This window comes from Aedes albopictus, chromosome 1 (genome assembly GCF_035046485.1).
Source record: "Aedes albopictus strain Foshan chromosome 1, AalbF5, whole genome shotgun sequence".
NCBI lineage: Eukaryota > Metazoa > Arthropoda > Insecta > Diptera > Culicidae > Aedes > Aedes albopictus.
In genome coordinates, this window is record NC_085136.1 from 23,201,018 (window position 1) to 23,222,900 (window position 21,883).

A 21,883-nucleotide genomic window follows, 5' to 3' on the forward strand; every position below is an offset into this window, starting at 1 on the left:
CTGTTAGAGGCTAATGGATCTCAATGGGATATGAATTGCGCAACATATCCATCCATTACCGTGCCTATGTGTGACATAACACTTGTAGCTTCGTGGTCGTGCGGCTAGTGTCATCAAACATTTAGTCGCACCGTGCTGAGAAGCGCGGTTTCGATTCTGAGCACTTTGAGAATAAGTGGAGTGTCTTAGCCGCTTATGCAGTTGGATCGTACCAATTCAGATCAATCACGGAAGAGCAGCCATATTGACATGTACAGTCAGTCTAAGCTCTCCTCTCTCCTCTTCTTGGCGTAACGTCCTCACTGGGACAAAGCCTGCTTCTCAGCTTAGTGTTCTATGAGCACTTCCACAGTTATTAACTGAGAGCTTCCTCTGCCAATGACCATTTTGCATGTGTATATCGTGTGGCAGGCACGAAGATACTCTATGCCCAAGGAAGTCAAGGAAATTTCCTTTACGAAAAGATCCTGGACCGACCGGGAATCGAAGCCGTCACCCTCAGCATGGTCATGCTGAATACCCGTGCGTTTACCGCCTCGGCTATGGGCCCAGTCTAAGCTAAGCTAAGCTAATAAGAGCGCCGGTCAAGTCCTTACAAGCAGTGGAAAAGGAAAAAGATGGTTATAATACGATGATTGATGACCACGTTTAATGAAGTAGGATTTGTCATCAGGAAGCTTGTCTGAAAGTCACATTTGATCGGTAATGCGATAGTATAGCCTAGGATATGCCAAAAAAATTTGCCAAAGAACGCAAAGTGATCCGACGCTTGTGAAAAAAGTTATTCGCCTGGTAACTTAGGCCTAAAATTGAGATTTTATTATTGATGTTATTCCTTTATATGTTAAATGTTAAACACCACCTGGCCATCTGTTCGTTATAATTTTTTTCACAAGCGTTGGATCACTTTGCGGTCTTCGGCAAAGTTTTTCGGCATATCCTAGGCTATACTTGAATGTCATCAGTTACATGGTATTAGACAAAAGAATTCAACTTATGAGTAAAATGCAAAAAAGTACGTTTTCCCATACTAATTTCCGTACAAATTTCAATCACAAAGCGGAATACGGGCAAGCAACCAATCGCTCCTAAATTTTGCACAGTTGCTTTGCTAAAATGAATCGAAAAAGCTTTGTTCCGAAAAATCGACTTTGTTGACCCAGTCTAATATATATGTAGGGTTGAAGATTGCAAATGCAAATGATTCCATGACTTGGCATAACCGAGGCCTAGCAATCAGCAATATTTTGAAGAACCATCTCGTTCACTTTGTGTTTTCAAAAAAAAAAGACCTATCTTGAACAGGATAAATCAAATTGTGTTCTTGTGTTACGACGTGGTCAAGCCGTCAAGGTTTTCATCTCCTGTTGGAATTTGTACTCAGAGCCATCGTGCCTATTCATGTACACTTCACTTGAGAGCTCCTCAATTGTTAGGGATAGGTAAACTTAGTTACGATTACGATAACGTGAATGGGGAGGAAGTGGAAACGTGGATGATGAAATTAGTCTATGATGAAACTGTTAGTTATGAAACAAATAGCAAAACAATGTTTTTTTCCAGCATGAGGCATACATTTATCCAACGAGGCTTGCAAGTTCAATAAATAGGGTTGAGGACGTATTTTGACCCAGGGCATGTATTTTGGCTCACCTTGGGAATTTCATCACATTTATCATATAATTTCTACAAAATCTTGGCAAAGGATTATTGGAAGTTCTAACAATAATTTGACATGATTTTGTAGAGATTATACGGTAAATGTGATGAAATTCCTAAGGTGGGCCAAAATACATGTCCTGGACCGAAATACGTCCACTACCCCACGATGAGTGCTGTAAATGTGGATCTTAGCTACACGTGCCTACAATTTTGCGATAACGAAAAACACTCATGCAGTTTAGAATTTTCTACCTACCGTCTTACCTCACTCATTCGTCAATGCTTGTTGTCAAACCGCCGGGATAACGTTTCAGTTTCACTAACTGCTCACTCTACATTACCCGTATTGATAATGTTAGCTCTACATATTCTTGTTCTGATTTTCGCATTTGTTATTGAACCTATATCGAGTAACTGTTTCAACAGTGCAAATAAAAAAACCTCGGTCTTTCCACGACAGTATTGCGAATCTTTTTTTTTTTTTTGATCTGCGGACTGGTCAACAACTTGTGCGCCGAACAAGTGTCAAAATGGTTCGTGACAAGAACTGTATCTCTCATAGGGTTACAAGAGGGTTCAGCAAGAATTCATCTACAGATTCCTTTTAGTATTCCTTCCTGGCCATGAACTTCTTCGAAAATTTCTCCAGGGATTCCTCCAGAGAATATTTCAGAAATCCCCCCAGGATTTTTTCCTGCGACTTTTACAGGAGTTCACAAAAAAAAATCATCTTGAAACTAGACCACGGGTGTCATCAGAAATACCTTTCCAAATTCTTTCTAGGATTCCTATAGCTTTATGCTCGTATTCCTTTATGTATTTATTCAAATGTTTCTGTCAAATTTTTCTGCCAGGAGGTTTTTTGGAGTTTTTTTTAATTTTTTTTTATGAATTCCTCCAGGAATTCCTCCAAATGTTTTTTGAAATGTTGTAATTCCAGAAGATTTTTTTTTGCACAATGATTCGGAGATATTTTCAGAAATTCCTCTAAGGTTTTCATTATCAAATTCATATTTTTTCCGGAAACTTTTCAGAAATCATAGCTTGAATTTCTCCAGAGGTTCCTTCAGGTATTACTCAATATATTCAGAGACTTTTTCTGTCATTCATTTGGAAATTTCTCTAGAATTTCTCAAAAGATTCTTCAAGAAGTTCCTGCGGGAGTTCCTCCAATAGCTTCGTGGCCGCGGAGTTTCGTAGCCGTGGGTCTAGGGTCACCAAGCTTCTAATCGTACCATTCTATGGGGTGAGGGTTCGATTCCCGCTACGGGCGATGAAACTTTTCATGAGGATAGTTTCTTCTCCGTATCCACTGATGCATGCTTCGTGTGTCCGTTGTGTAGTGTTAAGTTTCATTCAGTCTGTACAGCCTCTGGCTGAAGACGTTATCTGTTTCATTTTTTAGTTTTTTATGTATTTTTTTATACTTTCTTTAGGTATTCCTCCAAGCGTTGCTTTGGATATACCTATTCAGGATTTATTTCATTTTAATTTCTTTTGTGGTTCTATTAAGAAATCCTCCACGATATCCCTTCAGAAATTGAATAAGATTTTTTCTGAGAATTTCTTTTGATGTATCTTTCACACTTCCAAGGATTCCTGCAGAAAATCCTCCGAGGATCCCTCAGAAATATGTGAAATTCTTCAAAAATTCCATCAGCATTTTTGTCTGCGATTTCTGAAGACTTTTTTTATGAGATCCCATCAGATTTTTTTTAGTTTTTATTATTGTGTATTTTAACTTAGATGCTAATTCTACACTCAGATCCCATCAGACATATCTCAACGGATTTTCTAGGAATCTCTTCAGAAATTTCTCTAGTCTTTTTCTTTGAAATTAATTCCAGATTTTCTCCAGAAGTCCCTCAAGATTTTTTTTTCCAGAAGAAAGTATCATCAGAAAACACTTTCATGTATTCTACTAGGCATTATCCTAGGCATCCATGCAGGAACTGATCAAGAGATAACTGCAGAAATTGCTTAAGGAATTCCTCCAAAAAATCCAAGAATTTAATCTCGAAGTTTCCAAAGGTATCTCCAGGAGTTTTTTCAATGATTTCTTGAAACAATTTTTCGGGAATTTCTTAGAAGTTCCTTCAGGGATGCCTAAATCAATAGAAATGTTTGTTGATAATTAACCTGGGCTTGTTAGGGGAATATCTGTAAATAAAAAGAAAATCGGGTTAAGTAGTAAATGTTTGTTGCAATTTTTGGAAGAACTTTTTAAAAATTCCAGGAAGTTTATCTGAACAAATTCTACAGGGAGCTCAAAAGACATCCCTGGGATACTTCTGATGGGATTCGATGAATTTTTGGAAAACCCTGGAAAGAATCCCTGAAGTATTTTCTGTAGGGTTTTTAAAAAAATGGTATAATTACTGAGAAACTCCATGGATGAACTTTTAAAGAAATCCCTAAAATTTCGATGAAATCTCTGAAATTTCAAAGGAATTTCATAAGAAATCCGAGTAGGGAACCCTGAAGGAATTTCTGAAGAAATTTTCAGTAAAAACCCTGTAGAAATCCTAGGAAGCACTTTTGACCGAATCGCTGCAAGAATGTCATAAAAATACCAGGGAAATTTTTGAAGGAATCCTAGGAGGAATTTCTTAAGAACTTCCCGGAAAAATTGCTCCGGAAACCCTTGATGGAATTCCTAGAAAAAAATAGAGGGACTTTAAAGAAAACTCCTAGAGAAATCCCTGAAAATAAAAGCACAGACAAACAGACGTAACACTCTTCAAAACGGCATGGCACATGCATTTAACGATCAGTTCAAATTTCATTTGATTTGCGCGATTCTTCCTCCAGAGGCGCTAGTGTTCAATCGCTTTCACGTTTTCCAGTGTACACATTGCTGAATGATGCAAACGAAAATTACAGGCGATTTGTGTAGTAGTGTGCGTGTTAGCAAACGTCAAATCGAAATCCATCATGGCCGGCAGTTTTTCGCGCGGTTATACCAACAGATGGCAGTGTGCTCATGAAAAAGACGCCGGGCAAAAATTTTTAATAAATTTCCTTTAAGAGTTACGTCCGTTTGTCTGTGATAAAAGTCTTGGAAGATTTTCTGAAAGTATTCCTGGAGAAATCTGTCGACCTACAGAAACGTATGGAAAAACGCCTGCAAAGATCACTGAAAAGATTTATTTGAAATATTTCTAAAAGAACTTCTGTAAAGATTCCTTGTAAATATTTTCGAAAAAAATGTCCTTAAGTATCCGTGGAAAAAATATTGGAGATATTCTTAGATGAACTGCCGGATAAATTTCCGGGTTAAACATGGAGGAATATTCGGAGAAAGTCCTGAAGGAATCTCTGTATTAACTTCTGCAGGAATTTCTGGATGAACTTCTGCCTGAATTACTGAACTAGTAATGCAACGACCTCTGGAGGAATGTCTGAAAGGTTTTTCTGGGTCAATCTTTGGAGTAATTTCTGGGCACATTCATGTGGGAATTTTCAATGGAATCCCTGTAGAGAAATTGCTGCACAAATCTATGGTGTACTTGTGTAGAAACCAAGGGCCCATATAGCCGAGGCGGTAAACGCACGGGTATTCAGCATGACCATGCTGAGGGTGACGGGTTCGATTCCCGGTCGGTCCAGGATCTTTTCGTAAAGGAAATTTCCTTGACTTCCTTGGGCATAGAGTATCTTCGTGCCTGCCACACGATATACGCATGCAAAATGGTCATTGGCAGAGGAAGCTCTCAGTTAATAACTGTGGAAGTGCTCATAGAACACTAAGCTGAGAAGCAGGCTTTGTCCCAATGAGGACGTAACGCCAAGAAGAGAGAGTGTGTAGAAACCACTAATACAATTTATTAAAGAATCTTAGAAGAAATCTCTGAAGAAATCCCCGTAAAGAATTCTTATGGAATCCCGGAATTTGAGATGATTTTTTAAAGTTTTTATTTTTGTGTATTTTAACTTATTTCTAATTCTACACTCTTTGCGATGAATTCTATAAACGAATCTTAAGAAGAATTTCTAACGGAATTACTGGCGGAGTTTCAGAAGGAAGATACAGAAATCTACCTTAACTCTTTGGAGCCGGAGGGGGCATATATGACCCCAGCAAAGAAACGGTTGTTGTAAATTGAGTCCTCTATTACAGAAAAATGGGAAAATTTGTATTTGAGACTTTACTGACAACCTAGAACAGCCTGAACACCATAAAGTTTGAAGAAATGAAATAATTGACATACTAGTTCTTCCAAAAGCTCAATTTGGATATGGGTTACGGTCATATGTATTCATTTAACCTTCGTCAATGATATCAAAAACTGTTTTATATTCTAAGATGTTCTAGGTGTTCCAAACTCTCCTGTAGCGGTCCTTCAAATCTACAAGAATAATTTTATGTGCATTTGCCATAAATATTAGCAATATATAATCTACTGGGATCCGTGCTGCTCTTGAAATCTACAATGTTATTTATAGACACTATAGGGATATTACAGGTCACCCAACTGCCTTGGAGTTCAGAACTTCAGCTATATCTGTTGTACGTACTAACGTTGCATAATCAACCGCGGTTACTGGACCAATGTGAAGTCTACTTGATATTGTTATGAACCTTCGGAACATTCAGGGTCGTCCAACCTGTCCTATAATGAAGTCCTTCAAATCTACAAAAATAACTGTTTGGGTTTTCACCATAAATAATAGCAATCTGCTGGGATCTGTGAAGCTCTTGAAATCTTAAATGTCATTTAGAGACACTGCTGGACCAACCTAAAGTCTACTATATATGTCATAGTCTCTGATTGTATTCTGTGAGCTCCAGTGAGTATAATAGATTATACAACATAACTCTATATGAACATTATAATAGTTTGGATGACCACAGCCGATCGGATGATGTTCATTGAACATTTAGAAGATTTACTGGACATGTTAGATTACATATCGTAGCTTTGTGTAATGAAAGAAGTTACCGTTACACCCGTAGACTTTGGGATCTGAACTCAAGAACAATTTGGATGACCTAGGATATCCCGACTGTTCTGATACTGTCTTTTAAACTTTCAGAAGACATACTGGACATGATAGATTATAAATTTCAACTTTATATAATGAAACAATTTACTGTTACACCCGTAGCCTTGGGGATCTAATCTCAAGAACAGTTTGGATGACCTAGGATGTCCTGTCTGATCTGATACTGTCTTTTGAACTTTCAGAAGACTTACTGGATAACAAATAGTAATAATGAAAGAAGTTACCGTTACACCCGTTGACTTTAGGATCTTAACTCAAGAACAATTTAGAAGACCTAGGATATCCCGACTCTTTTGATACTGTCTTTTGAACTTTCAGAAGATTTACTGGACCTGATAGATTACAAATCGTAGCTTTATATAATGAAAGAAGTTACCGTTACATCCGTAGACTTTTTGGATCTAAACTCAAGAACAGTTTTGATGACCTAGGATATTCCGAGTGATCTGATACTATCTTTTGAACTTTCAGAAGACTTACTGGGCATGATAGATTACAAATCGTAGCTTTGTATAATGAAAGAAGTTACCGTTACATACGTAGACTTTAGTATCTAAACTCAAGAACAATTTGGATGACCTAGGATATCCGGACTGATCTGATACTGTCTTTTGATTTTTCAGAAGACTTCCTAGACATGATAGATTACAAATCGTATCTTTGTAATATAAAAGAAGTTACCGTTACACCCGTAGACTTTTAGGATCTGAACTCAAGAACAATTTGGATAACCTAGGATATCCGGACTGATTTGATACTGTCTCTTTTGAAATTTCAGAAATAATTGTACATGATAGATTACAAGTCATAGCTTTGTATAATGAAAGAAGTTACCGTTACATTCGTAGACTTTAGGATCTAAACTCAAGAACAGTTTGGATGACCTAGAATATCCCGACTGATCTGATACTGTCTTTTGAACTTTCAGAAAACTTATTGGACGTGATAGATTGCAAATCGTAGCTTTGCATAATGAAAGAAGTTACCGTTACACTCGTAGACTTTTAGGATCTAAACTCAAGAACAATTTGGATGACCTAGGATATCCAGACTGATCTGATACTGTCTTTTGATTTTTCAGAAGACTTCCTAGACATGATAGATTACAAATCGTATCTTTGTAATATAGAAGAAGTTACCGTTACACCCGTAGGCTTTAGGATCTGAACTCAAGAACAATTTGGATGACCTAGTATATTCCGACAGTTCTGATACTATCCTTTGAATTTTCAGAAGACTTACTGGACATGATAGATAATAAATCGTAGCTTTTTATAATGAAAAAAGTTACCGTTACACCCGTAGACTTCAGGATTTGAACTCAAGAACAATTTGGATGACCTAGGATATCCCGACTGGTCTGATACTGTCTTTTGAACTTTCAGAAGACTTACTGGACATGATAGATTACAAATCACAGCTTTGTATAATGAAAGAAGTTACCGTTACACCCGTAAACTTGAGTATCTAAACTCAAAAAGAGTTTGGATGACCTAGGATATCCCGACTGATCAGATACTGTCTTTTCAACATCCAGAAGACTTACTGGACATGATTGACTACAAATCGTAGCTTTGTGTAATGCAAGAAGTTACCGTTACACTCGTAGACTTAAGGATCTAAACTCAAGAACTGTTTGGATGACCTAGGATATCCCGACTGATCTGATACTGTCTTATGAACTTTCAGAAAACTTATTGGACGTGATAGAATACAAATCGTAGCTTCGTAGAATGAAAGAAGTTACCGTTGCACCCGTAGACTTCAGCATCTGAGCTCAAGAACAGTTTGGATGACCTAGGATGTCCGGAAAAACTCTAACTTCATAGGGTATAAAGGAATCTTGGAGAAATTTCTTGAGAAATTCATCAGGGAATATCTGAAGGAAGCTCTGGAATTGTTTTTAAAAGAATCTCTGGAAGAATTTCAGGGAATCTATATATATAAAAATGAGTTTGAAGTTCCTTTGAGGCAACAAAACTCAAGAACGGGAGGACCGATCAGCATGAGTCTTGCATGGTTCGATTCGTATTCGTGGTGGCTGTGTTTATATGTTCAAAAAGTTACGAAAATCCACTATAAAAGTAAAAAAAAAAATGATAAAGTACTGATTTTTTATGAGCCGGGAACAAATTCAGCGTGATTAAAATTAAATCAATCTAGAGGGCGTTGCTGCAATGACCTCAACAGTTGTCAAACAACCACAGCTTGGCAAGACAAAGTTTGCCGGGACAGCTAGTGTCATATAAAATGTTCATAAATTAATTTATGTGGTAATCTTTACAAAACTTGGGAGAAAATTCTGAAGGAAACAAATAAATAATAAACCTCTCAATGTGTCTTTACAAGTTGAAGCAGTCAAAGCTTCAAAAGAAACTAACTCATACAGTTGACCTTGATCTTTCTATAGTCACCATAAAAGCGACATCTCTTCCTCCATAGAATATTAAAACAAATTTCCTCAATTTGAACTACGATTCCTGTTATTTCCTACGCCATTCGCAATGGAAGCTAGAACTTATCGCCTTTTCCGGGTTCCGAGATTATCATAACGGGCAAATCTAGACCATTGTTTACACGCATCAGAACCATCGGAACCGATCTTCCACCGCACATATTTAATTAACCTTGCCATGCGCCATATTTACCTACTAAAAGAGAGATAATCAATATGCCCGCCTGGCGTCTAGTTGACCAGCAAGCGACGCGATGGTGGTGCATGGCGGCTGAACCGAGACAAGCTTTGAATGCTAATCATAATCGTGGTATGACTTTCATACAAATTCCTACATTGATCCAGCACGAGCCTACTAACGATTGTTTCTTATCTACCTTCTTCTTTCTCTATCCAACAGTGTTGGACGCATCGGCCAAGTCCACGGCGGGCATCGAGTACGGTCAAATGTACCACTTTGGCCACTTTGACCAGTGCATGGCCATCAACCGGGATCGGGACTCCGGCCTGCAGAAGGGAATCCTCTCGCAGTACTGCCTGGCCGATGTCCGCCTGGATGCATACCAGGAGCGAATGCAGGTGTCCCGAAGGGTGCGATCGAATGAGAGTTCCGTGGTGCACTGGGGCGTTTGCGTGCCGGTCAGTTGCAAGGACGGGGATGTCGCTCGAGTGGTGGAAGCGATCAGTGGATCGCGAGACGTTACGATACCGAAGGATGCCTGCCACAGGGAGGTGAACGCGGAACCTTCCACACTGGATATCGTATATGTGTCGATCATAATGTTCTTCGTTCTGATGGTGGCGCTGAGTACCCTGTACCACGTGCAGTCGATCTGCAGCCGGAGAAACGAGAAGAAAACCACGATGGTGTACATTCTGCGATCGTTCTCGATCATTGAGAATTTGAAGAAGCTCGGACAGGACAGCAAAGACGATCACGGATTGGGATGCATTAATGGAATCAAGGCGGTCGCCATGTTCACCATACTAAGTGGTCACGCATTGCTGTTTCTGTTCGGAGGCGCTAGCTACAATCCGGGATTTTATTACGAGGTAAGTGCTTACTAGATTACAAACCAAAGATTTGAACACTGTAGTTGAAGTAGGTGGTACTGTAGGCCTCGATCATCAGGTGGATGAAACGCTGACCGATTCCACCGGAAACGACGTAACCCTTGCCGAGATTGCTACTCTGCTTTACGATCACCTGCACGTACGTCACAACCGCCCCTACACCGGACTGTGGATAGGCCAAGCTCAGCGTTACGTCCTGTAGCGTAGGCCATTGTTTGCTATCCGTCTTGGTCGACACAAGGCGATCACCTGTAATCAACCAGAAACGATCACTGATCCTTGTTTTGACTTCGTTCGGTACCACTCAAATCAATCACCTGCAACCCGTTGTCCAAGGGTGTAGACCAGCTGTTGACCCACTTTGCCGTCCTGACCCGGAAGGCGATTCGGCACCGCATTCTGAGACCCGGCTTGAAAAACTCCCACGTTCTTGACCGCTTCGATCGAGGCCGAGATTTGCTCGGATATGTCGACGTCGACGCCTACTGGGATTGCCGCTACCGAGGCCAAAATGGCCACCAATAGAACTGAAATTACACGCGTGCTCTGCATTTTGCGCTTGCTGCGATTGAACTGAAACTGGTCGGCGGGCGGTCAGACTGCCGAGCGACGATCGAGACATCAGTCAGTCAATTTGCTGATAATGCACACAGAGGAAATGATTGTCTGGTCGGTGGTCAACACATCAAACAGCGTTCTGTTCCATGACAGGGTGGGATCGGTGAAATTCTAATGCTTTCGAATGTAAATGAAGCGATCGCTAATTTGACTCTGGCCTCGGTAATCGCTTACGAACTCGAATGGTGAACCCCTGAAATAATCTTTAGCGTATGGCGACGGCGATGTTCCGCTGAGTTTGCATAATAATCAAAGAACTGTTGATATGGTTACTATGTTTGTTGACATTGATAAGTTCTGTTGGTTTCATCATTGTATGTACTTGTATTATGATTCATAAATTGTTAGTAGAATTTCACGGCACAACTTTTTGACTGCTTTTTGACTGGAAATAACTGGAAATAGCTAAGGATTGTGATTACTGGTGTTTTTTGTCGATTCCAAGAAATGCAAAAATGGGGCACGTTCGGTGTAGTACTAGATTTGAAGTAATGAGCTGAATTTTTGTATGGTGAGAAGGTCAAATCTTCGTTTCTGCAAAGAAATGGTGCAAAAAGCGTGGGTATTATGATTTCTTGCCTAATTTGATGCTGTTTGAGCAAAACTTTGGATAACTATGTTGCCATGTTACGATTTAACTCTCCAACGCCCAGTGTCAATAGGACAGATCGGTGAAGTACTAGATTTGTAGTAATGAGCTGAGTTTTTGTATGGTGAGAAGGTCAAATCTCCGTTTCTGCAATGAAATTGTGCAAAAAGCGTGGGTATTATGTTTCCTTGCCTAATTTGATGCTGTTTGAGCAAAACTTTGGTCAACAGTGTTGTTGTTTTCTCCATTTCTTGCAACATAAACAACATAGTTATCCAAAGTTTTGCTCAAACAGCATCAAATTAGGCAAGGAATCATAATACCCACGCTTTTTGGACCATTTCATTGCAGAAACGAAGAATTGACCTTCTCACCATACAAAAATTCAGCTCATTACTACAAATCTAGTACTACACCGAACGTGCCCCATTAGTCTATGGTGTCACCTCTAGGTGACACCTGTTTTGTTTTGATTGTTAAAAATCGAATCCTTGATCAAATCTTTTGCAACTGGTTTTAAATGAAAGCTTTACTAGTCTATTTTGATTTTTCGCGGAAGTGGTCCAGGTCAATCCGGAGTGGCCACCGGGAATCGACTACAAGCAGAATAAGGCAACTATCTATAACCTGTCATAACACAAAAACGAAATAACATTATGATTAAAACTAAACGTCATTTATATTGGCTTCAGATGTGCTTCAATTTTATGTGGTGTGATTGAAAGTTTTTTACAGTATGTTCTCAATAATCCGATTTTACCAGTTTTGGAAAATTTTCGTTAAATAAATTGACTGAGCAAAATATTTAAACTGATTCAAAATATTAACTGCAGGAAGCTATGCATATTGAATGTAGGATGTATAGAAAAATCATAAATGGCCACTGCCGCTATGGTTCTGGTACCTGGAACCGATTCCAGGAGCCCCCAAATAGTACCTAACGTGTTTTCAGTCAAACAGCAGTGATTATACTCAACTGTTAAGTGCAAAAAAGCCAAAACAATTTTATTTCGTTGCTTATTAGCTAACACAGTGCAAGAATGCACCATGGACGAGCATGGCCAGTAACATGGCCAATATGATACCCGCCGGAAGATCCGGAACATCCGTAAAAGTGGTCAATTCATAAAAAATGTACTAGAGCGTCGCGATTTTTTCTAATGTGATTTGTGTCAATAACCTAAGGATGAAATCATGTTTGAGACTGGTTTGTAGGCCTGTGTGTGGCCACTTAATTGGCCTTCGGGATACCCGGAACATCCGTAAAAATGGCCAAATCATTAAAATTGTGCTACAGTGTCGCAGTTTTTTTCCAAGCTAGTTTGTTTTAGCAACCAAAAGTTGAAATCTATATTATGACTGATTCAAAATACGGAGTGGCCACTGGATAGACCTTCGGGTTATCTGGAACATCCGTAAAAGGGTCAACACATAAAAATTGTGCTAGGTCGTTGCAGTTTTTTCCAAACTCATTTGTTCCAGTAATCTAAGAATGAAACCACTATTGCGATTAGTTTGTAACTCAGATTGACCACTGGATGGGCCTTTTGGGTATCCGAAACATCCGTAAAAATGGACGATTCATGAAAATTGTGCTAGATTGTCGCGATTTTTTTACCGAACTCATTTGTTTCAGCAATTTAAGATTGAAATCAATGTTGCGACTGACTTATAAATCGGAAAGACCACTGGATGAACCTTCGGTTTATCCAGAAAATTCGTGAAAGTGGTCAATTCATAAAAAATATGCTAGAGTGGCACGGTTTTGCTGGTTTTGAAGACCCCCTACCCCCTCCGTAACGCTTTTTTGTATTAAAGTCCTAAGGATGAAATCATTACTGTGATTGCTTTGTTAGTCAGATGGGTATCTGAACCATCCGTAGAAGTGGTCAATTCATGAAAATTTTGTTAGAGCGTCGTGATTTTTTCCAAACATATTTGTTTCAATAATCTAAGAATAAAATCTCTTTTGTGAGAATTTTGTAAATCAAAGTGGCCACTGGATGAACCTTCGGGTTATTCGCAACATCCGTAAAAATAGTCCATTTATGAAAATTGTGCTAGTGCGCCACGATGTTTTCCAAACTCATTTGTTTTAGTAATCTTAATCTAAGGGAGGAAGCAATGATCCGTCTGATTTATTAGTGACCCCTGTGGCTTATATATCAGTAGGTGGAACATTCATAAACATTTAAAAAACGATCAAAAGCACATTTGAATTCGTACTTGGTGGGTGTTTCGACTCATAAACCTGTGACCACTGTACTTGTTTGGTCCTCAGAGAATTCGGAATATCCGTAAACATGGGTAATTCAATAATAAATAACTAGAATGTCCTGATTCTTTTCAAATTGATTTTTTTTTCAACAATTCACACTATGACGAGTACATAATTGATCAGATAGTCGTATAGTTAAATTACTGGCAAACCCATGGACATTATCAGTTACTTTTTGTGCATTTCATAAAAGAAGGAAAATCTTTCACGTGACAAAGGCTTTGACAGTTTACATCATTAATTTTAATCTATTTCAACAATCAATCTCCCGCCAATTCGAAACTAAGTTCGGGGCCTCGTGGTCGTGCGGCTAGTGTCACCAAGCCTTTAGTCGCATCGTGCTGAGGAGCGTGGTTACGATTCCCGCCGCAGCCGTAGGAAATTATTACGGCTGTGCCACTGGGCATTGCAAGTTAGTTCGTTGTCTAGTATTGTGCTTCGTTCAAAGAATGAATAACTTACTGGAAGCATTAAACGTGTTCGTATTTTTTTTTTTAAGTACGATACTGTTATGACGATGTGACTAACCGGTTAAAAATTTAACTAGCTGAAGGCTGAAAATTTAAACAAATAAATTTTAAAATACAGTCATAGCACAATCCTGGGTCACCCACAACTATGGGTCGGTTCCATTTGAATAGCATGGCGAACTGACTGACTAATAATTGTTACAGAGTGACCCATAATTTTGCAATGACTGTTGTATCCGTTATAACGAACCCCATAAGCATAATTTCTTATTTATGGCTTTTTTCTGCTTTTATTTTTTTTATCAAATTTATTCGTCATCACACAAGGAACAAATTTGCCGAGAACATCATAATGATAAGACGTAACAATTTTTTGCTTTAGATTTACAAATTTGTATTGATGCATTTTGATTGTCGAAATTCAACCTATCTGTGATTTTTGTATCAATAGTTAACATCGAAATCTTTCAATAGGTTTTGAAGATTAAAATGTGGAGAGATATGGGAATCTAAAGTTGACTACATAGTTTATAAGGGAAAACGGCTTTTATGAATTTCTATTGTTCGATACTGTAGTTATAAGTGAAAATGTAGTCTACGTTTTTTTTTATCTAGTTCGTTTATTTGGGGCTCAATCGCGTATAACGCTTTACGGAGCCGAGGATCTTTCTTTGTACTTAATAGTATACATTATACAGAGTAATAACTTTTTAATGATATCTGTTAGTAATGGGTGGAAGCCAGGGTACTCGTGGCAGCTCGAGGTTAGAAGGTCACATTTTGAGGGATGGACAGGGTAAGGATTGGGCCAAAGGTTTCACTGCTGCTCATCCGGGGGTGAATCGCATCTTGCTAGCGTATTCGGTGCCTTGTGGTGTTGGTACCAACTTGTTGTGGGACTTGGTCTTCCGGATGGTCAGGAGCAGCTTGGTAACATAAAGAGGACAACACAGAGAAAGAAAAACTGGAGAAGAAAACACAAGCAAATTAAACTTTTATACCAGCAGAGCGAAGAAAGTCGAAAATACATCCCATGTATGTGACATCGCGGGTCCCCAACACATCTCTCACAAGAACAAAGGGTTGTCTACCTCGGGCCTCAAGGGTATCCAAAAGGAGCGCTCTGGAGGCGTCATTATCCGGGTATTGCCAAACTACGTGGTCGATGTCATCATAACCGGAACCGCACTTAGTACAAACATTGCTCAACGCGAGGTTAATCCTGTGTAAATGCGCGTCTAGCGAGTAATGGTTGGACATAAGTCTTGACATCACGCGAATGAAATTGCGACTTACATCCAGACCATACCACCACACTCGCAAAGAAACATTAGGAATAATGGAATGTAACCACCGTCCCAGCTGGCCATCTCGCCAATCATTTTGCCAACTTTGAAGAGAACTCTGGCGAACAAAATGGAAAAATTCATCATGTGAAATTCTTCTATCATAGATCTCACCTTCCTGTGCGCCCACCTTTGCGAGAGAGTCCGCCTTCTCATTGCCATAAATTGAGCAATGTGAGGGGACCCATCCCGATCAGAAAGGCATAACAAAAACATAACATAATTATAACAACGGTTGATATCTATATCAAGGTTTGTTATATTTAGATATATTTGTTGGAATCGGTACGAAAACTAGTTTGTATTATTTCAAGGTTCTAACAAAGTCAGTTACAATAAATGAATATGTGACTTGATCATCATTACATCAACATTATAACAAACTCAGTAATAATTTTTTAAATGCAATGTGTAACTAATCAAAATTTTTTTGGTAGTGTTTAGTGCGTAAATTAACCGCTGTATGGCGCCATTGTGTTCAGAAAATACACAATTGTTGATATCCTTTATTATATGAACTATCAAAAAAGCTCATGTCTTCATCAAATTTGTACAGAAAGCTTGTGACTTTGGAAGGTGAGAATGAGAAAATGAGAAAAGCAACACCACCATTACGTGATGATATTGGGTAATTTTAAATGGTTCTTATCATGCTTCAGATCACCTGCACAGTTCGTATGTTCAGCAAAGTTGTTCATGATTCTTGAAATTCTCGAATGGTATAAAATTTTATGCACAATTTCACTACTACGAGCTATTTGATATGTTAAATCTCATTATTCTGCTGTCCTGGGAAGTTCTGATCATCACTCATCAGCAAAGTTGTCGAGAAGTCCTTGGCTCTCAAGTGGAAAATGTTATATGTAATTGAACCGCGGCGTTTACATTTGTTCAGAGGATTTTGTACATGTTTTACAGGTTGAATGTTTATTATGGATAGCTACGGAGTACTTTCTGGGAATATTTCTAGAGATATAAAAAGTATTCCTCTTGTAGTTTTTCTAGGGAGCTCACTAGAAGTTCTTCCAGAGATCTTTCCAAGAGTTTTCTCAACGATTCCTACGTGAATTCTTACTGACGATCCTCCAGTCAAATATTCAAATATTTCTCCAAAAATTCTTTAAGAGATTTCTTCTAGAGTTCCTCTAGAAATTGTGGTTCGAGAATTCTTCAGCAACTTCTCCAAGGATTTCTTAAGAAAGGCTTCCGATGATTCCTACAAAAAATTACTCTAAAGATTTCTACGGTTTCCCTAGAGATTTTTTCCAATAATTTTCAAAGGATTCCTCCAGGAATTTCTACAAAAAATCCATAAGAAATTCCTTCATGTATTCTTCCGGGTAATCCTCTAAGGAATTCTTCATCAATTCCTCCATGACTTTTTCCATGACCTCCTCTTTGAATTCTTCAAAGAACTTTGCCCCAAGGATTTGTTGGAAGATTATTTCATATACATGTTGGGTTGTCAAGGAAACCACTCCTATGAACCTTCATCTCTGATCATAGAACACGAAAATACATTTCAATTCACCAATTATATTTCACCGACCAGATCACATCGCCTTTGATCTGTTGGAGCTCTCAACTGTAACTACTAATATGATTTCAATTGTACAGTATTCAGTTCATTCGTGATAGGGATTTCCCGCAAGGTTTAACATAAGTTTAAAATCCAACATACATTTCCTCCCTTGAGAATTTCTTCAGAGAATGCAAAAGGGAGATTCTTTAAGACATTCTTAGCAAATTACTTCAGCTTATGCATCCCAAATTCCTTAAAGGATTCTTCATCAGGGAAAATCCATCAGAAATTTTGAAGGATCTCAGTAATTAATTAGGTTCTAGTTTTAAAGTTAAACTTTTCAATCCAATTCCAATTTGTTCGAAATTTCTTAGTATTTGGTCACTCAGTCTCTGTTGTGAATATCACTACAATTAACTACAGCTTTTTTCCGCATAGATAATCGGTGTATGCATATCTGCTGATCGAAATAGTTATGTACTACCAAATGAAGTGTAGTTGTTTTGTTAGAGTTAATAAAATATTTAGTTCAACAGCGAAACGAAGTGTTTTGATATCCCTTTGGACTTCCTGTACGCTCTGTGTTCGAAAACAAAATACTTCAAGTATTTATCGAAAGGTTTCTTTACAAATTTTATCGATAATTACACCATTGACTCATTATGGAAATGCTTGTTTCCATCCTTTTAAAAATTCATTCATAAATTCCTCCAAGGGAATATTCCTACCGAAACATTCACCACTTAAGCGCCATAATACTACTGAACAACTTTGCAGAAGGAATATCATTAATTAATAATAATGAAATAAAACATGCCAAAAACGCTTGAAACATTTAAATAAACGCTGGCGCAACTAGTACTTAGTTCCACACTTTTCACTGTTTGAAAGTCATTAGCTATCTGTTCAACTCAGTTAATAACACGAAGATATAATTGCTATCAACTGTATTAAGAACAGTTTCGTATGACGTCCATTCGCGTAGGTACAGCGATGTGGGCTCCAGCTCCGACGTAGTAAACGCTGGCTCTAGTGCACAACAGCGCACACGACATTGAAGCTGAGGGACTAAATGGGCTGTAGTAACGTGCATGGTGACGTCATAACTGGGTATGGTGACGTCATACTTTCCCTCTCCGGTATGTTGGATCAGCAGTCTATTTATAGAGGAGCTACCAATATGAAGAACCATTTCAGCTTATATTGCCCCTCACTTCAAGTGTTGCGATGGCGTCACTGGTAAAAATGACGAGCTCCTGTTCTAGGTTCTAGCCGTCGTAGGTTCGAATCCCTGGGTTTTATGTATACTATGTGGAGAAGTTTTTTGATGCCAGTAACTTTTTACTAAAAATAAAATGTCACTCTAAAAATTGATTACCCAAAAATGAGTTAATTTTTACACTACTTAATTTATACCCAATATATTTATATCTGGTTTATAACAACATGTGATATAATTTGATTGATTTTTTATATCTCATTTTGTTATAAGCTTGTTATAATTGTATCAAGATCAGTTATAATTATGTTATGACTAGAGCAATTTTAGTTATATTTTTTGTTATTTTAACACCTAACCGGCGATTTTTATAACTCATTCTGTTATGAAAAATCTTAGAAATAAATAACTTAATCGGTTATAATTTTGTTATGCCTTTCTGATCGGGATACAAAGGTAATCTTGTATGATCTTTCGACCAGTGCACCCATCTGCTCCCTTATTTTTGTAAGAAAGTAAGATGAATGTTTTACAGGTTTCATCGACCGGAGTGCCTCAATCGAACTAAGGCTATCCGAGAAGATGAAGAAATGGTCTACGGGCATGTTGGAAATCATCCCCAGAGCGAAGTTGATTGCTGCCAGCTCAGCAACATAAACCGAACAAGGTTCCTGAAGTTTGCGGAAGGCGGTGAAATTTTCATTGAAAACACCGAAACCAGTGGATCCATTTATGCGAGACCCATCAGTGAAGAATCTCTTACAGGAATTGACATTTTGGTACTTTTCGTTAAAAATGCGAGGAATAGATATACATCGAAGTTGATCTGGTATTCCATGAATGGCTTGTTTCATGGACAGATCGTATTTAACAGAGGTACTGTCATTAGTGAAGTGTACACGGGGAGGATTATAACTTGGTAGGCTTATGTCAGATGACATGTAGAACAGATAGATTCTCATGAATTTTGATTGAGTGTTCAGTAAGGTGGCCCACACTTATATGAAAAACAAAAAAATCGAAAAATACCAAGTCTTACCTCCTAAATGAGTTGTTTTGGACTCCCAGAAGCTACGTTCAAAATTTGAGCAAAATCGGTTGAGCCTAAGGGGGCGCTCAAAACGCTTGAAGTTTGTATGGGAAAACTTGGCCAAATGTATGCAGAAATTTAAAGTTTTCGAATTTTGCCGCTAGGTGGCGCTGAAAGTGTTCAATAATGAAACCCTTTGGTATTATTGTAGGTCACTATATGCCAAACAACTTTGTCCAAAACCGCAAAGTGATCCAACGTCTGTGAAAAAATTTATACCCTAGGTAAGGTGAGGTGAAACATTATAAATATTTTTCCAGTACATGTAAAGGAATAATATCAATAATGAAATCTTAATTCTTTGCCTCACTTTGCCTAGGGTATAACTTTTTTCACAGACGTTGGATCACTTTGCGGTCTTCGACAAAGTTGTTTGGTATATAGTGACCTACAAAAATGCCAAAGGAATTATTTATTGAACGCTTACAGCGCCACCTAGCGGCAAAATTCGAAAACTTAAAATTTCTGCATACATTTGGCCAACTTTTCCCATACAAACTTCAAGCGTTTTGAGCGTCCCCTTAGGCTCAACCGATTTTGCTCAAATTTTGAACGTAGCTTCTGGGAGTTCAAAACAACTGAGGAGGTAAGACTTGGCTTTTTTCGAAATTTTTGTTTTTCATATAAGTGTGGGCCACCCTAGTGTTCAGACTGAGCATTTCTTCGAAGTTTTCAATGACAAGTGTGTTGCTCACTCCACACTTGATAAGTAACCTTAGCGAGAGCTCCCAGAATCGGTTCTGGAGAGGTTTCACCCCTGCCAGGACCTCTTGGCTCGCATTATGCGTTGAGTGCATACAGCCGAGAGCAATACGCAAACATCGGTATTGAATTCGTTCCAACTTTATTAGGTGGCAGTTTGCTGCTGAGTGGAAGCAGAAAGAGCCATACTCAATAACAGAGAGAATAGTCGTTTTGTAAAGTTTTATGAGGTCTTCCGGGTGAGCACCCCACCATGTTCCGGTAATTGTGCGTAGAAATTTGATCCTTTGTTGACATTTTTGCACCAAATACTTGATTTGGGTACCCCAAGCGCGTTTTGAATCAAACCAGACCCCAAGGTATTTCGAAGTCAAAGACTGGTCGATTTCTATTCCCAAAAGATTGAGTTTCAGTTGGGCTGGGTTCCGCTTTCTAGAAAACACAACCAATTGAGTTTTTTGCGGAGCAAACTCGATCCCTAAATCTCTTGCCCAGATTGACAGATTATTTAGAGAATTTTGCAATGGTCTTTGCAACATTTCTGCATGTGGGCCTTTTAGAGAAACCACAGCATCATCTGCAAGTTGTCTCAGCGTGCATTGTCCTTCCAAGCAACTATCAATGTCTTTCACGTAAAAATTATAAAGCAAGGGACTTAAACATGAGCCTTGGGGTAGGGGAACTGGGGGTAAGACGCCCACGTTAAGGTAGAGTCCAATTTTAACCACGAAACACTTTAAAATAGACATTTTTTTGGCACAAACATGAAGCACCAACATGTTTCCATCCAAATGGAAGAAACCATAAACCAGTTTTAAGTTTTACTTTTTTTTTTTTTTTTTTATCTGTATTAACGAGATTTTTAGCCTTAGGCTAGTTCATCTCGGGGCCCACGATTTACTTCCCTTCCGAAGGAAGAACTCACATTTTGCGAGTTTGTCGGGAGTGGGATTCGATCCCAGGTCCTCGGCGTGATAGTCAAGTGTTCTAACCATCACACCAGGTCCGCTAGTAGTTTTACTACTAAAAAATTCAAATTTGAAAAAAGTTTGATTTTCAGAATTTTAGTTTTATTGCGGGGTAAAACGCGCCACTAGCCACAGCTAACGCCAGGATGCCAAATTGTGTACATATACTTGCGCGCTTCGTTTATTGTCAACTGTTATTGTTCATGAATGGTATACAGTCATTACATAATTATGGATCACCTGTAATTATGGATCAATTCCATGTAAACGTCATAATGAGCTGTTTTATCAATAAATCAAAATGATGCATGGCTGTGTGATTAGTGCTGTTGCTTGGTTTCAACTTGTGTTCTACATAATTTGTGCCAGAATTTGGATCTAAATGGCTATTTCAATGTAAATAACTAGGGGTGGGCATTTTACCCCACATATGCCTCAGAAATTTGGACCCTTGTAAAAAAGTTGTGAGGGTCAAATTCGATACTTTTTCCGCTTGGTACACAAATAATGGGAATTTGCAAAACAGTTTGTGGGGATAGCGAGAAAAAATTGTTTTGAATGCTGTAAAAAAGTGCAAACATTAGACAGGCTAAAATTAGATCAAAAGTAACCTAAATCTTTTTTCGAAGTTTTTGTACAACTTTTTTAGTAAAAATATGTAAACTCAAATGTAAAGAAGCATTTTTATTCTTATTTTAGCGATTACAATTGAAAAAAGTACTGAAAATAACGTGGTTTGTCTAAAACAAGGGTGGCGCAACTTGCCCCCTATGGGCGTTATGGCCGCAGTTCCCCTAGACCCATGTAACTAATTCTGAAAGTTGTCAGTTGTCCGAGATTGAAGCTCATATGTTTTTCTGACAACAAATTATACAAGAAATTA

At 38.4% G+C, this 21,883-nt stretch overlaps 3 protein-coding genes across 3 annotated transcripts in view; 2 read left to right on the forward strand and 1 right to left on the reverse strand.

Annotated features, from left to right (window-relative positions):
- Positions 1 to 21,883, forward strand: part of LOC109417220 (NADPH--cytochrome P450 reductase) — a 350,731-nt gene that overhangs the window by 153,076 nt on the left and 175,772 nt on the right. The gene's annotated exons all lie outside the window — the stretch shown is intronic.
- The window catches only part of LOC115256571 (nose resistant to fluoxetine protein 6), a 73,921-nt gene that overhangs the window by 31,900 nt on the left and 20,138 nt on the right, over positions 1 to 21,883 (forward strand). The window contains exon 2 of the mRNA XM_029855330.2: positions 9,525 to 10,177. Coding sequence (XP_029711190.1) covers positions 9,525 to 10,177 — 653 coding nt within the window. The remainder of the gene's footprint in view (positions 1 to 9,524; positions 10,178 to 21,883) is intronic.
- Positions 10,133 to 10,870, reverse strand: LOC115256573 (uncharacterized). The gene is made up of 2 exons (XM_029855345.2): positions 10,516 to 10,870; positions 10,133 to 10,447 (listed from the first exon to the last, which is right to left on the reverse strand). The coding sequence occupies exons 1-2, from the start codon at positions 10,748 to 10,750 to the stop codon at positions 10,194 to 10,196; spliced, it is 489 nt and encodes a 162-aa protein (XP_029711205.1). The 5' UTR covers positions 10,751 to 10,870; the 3' UTR covers positions 10,133 to 10,193.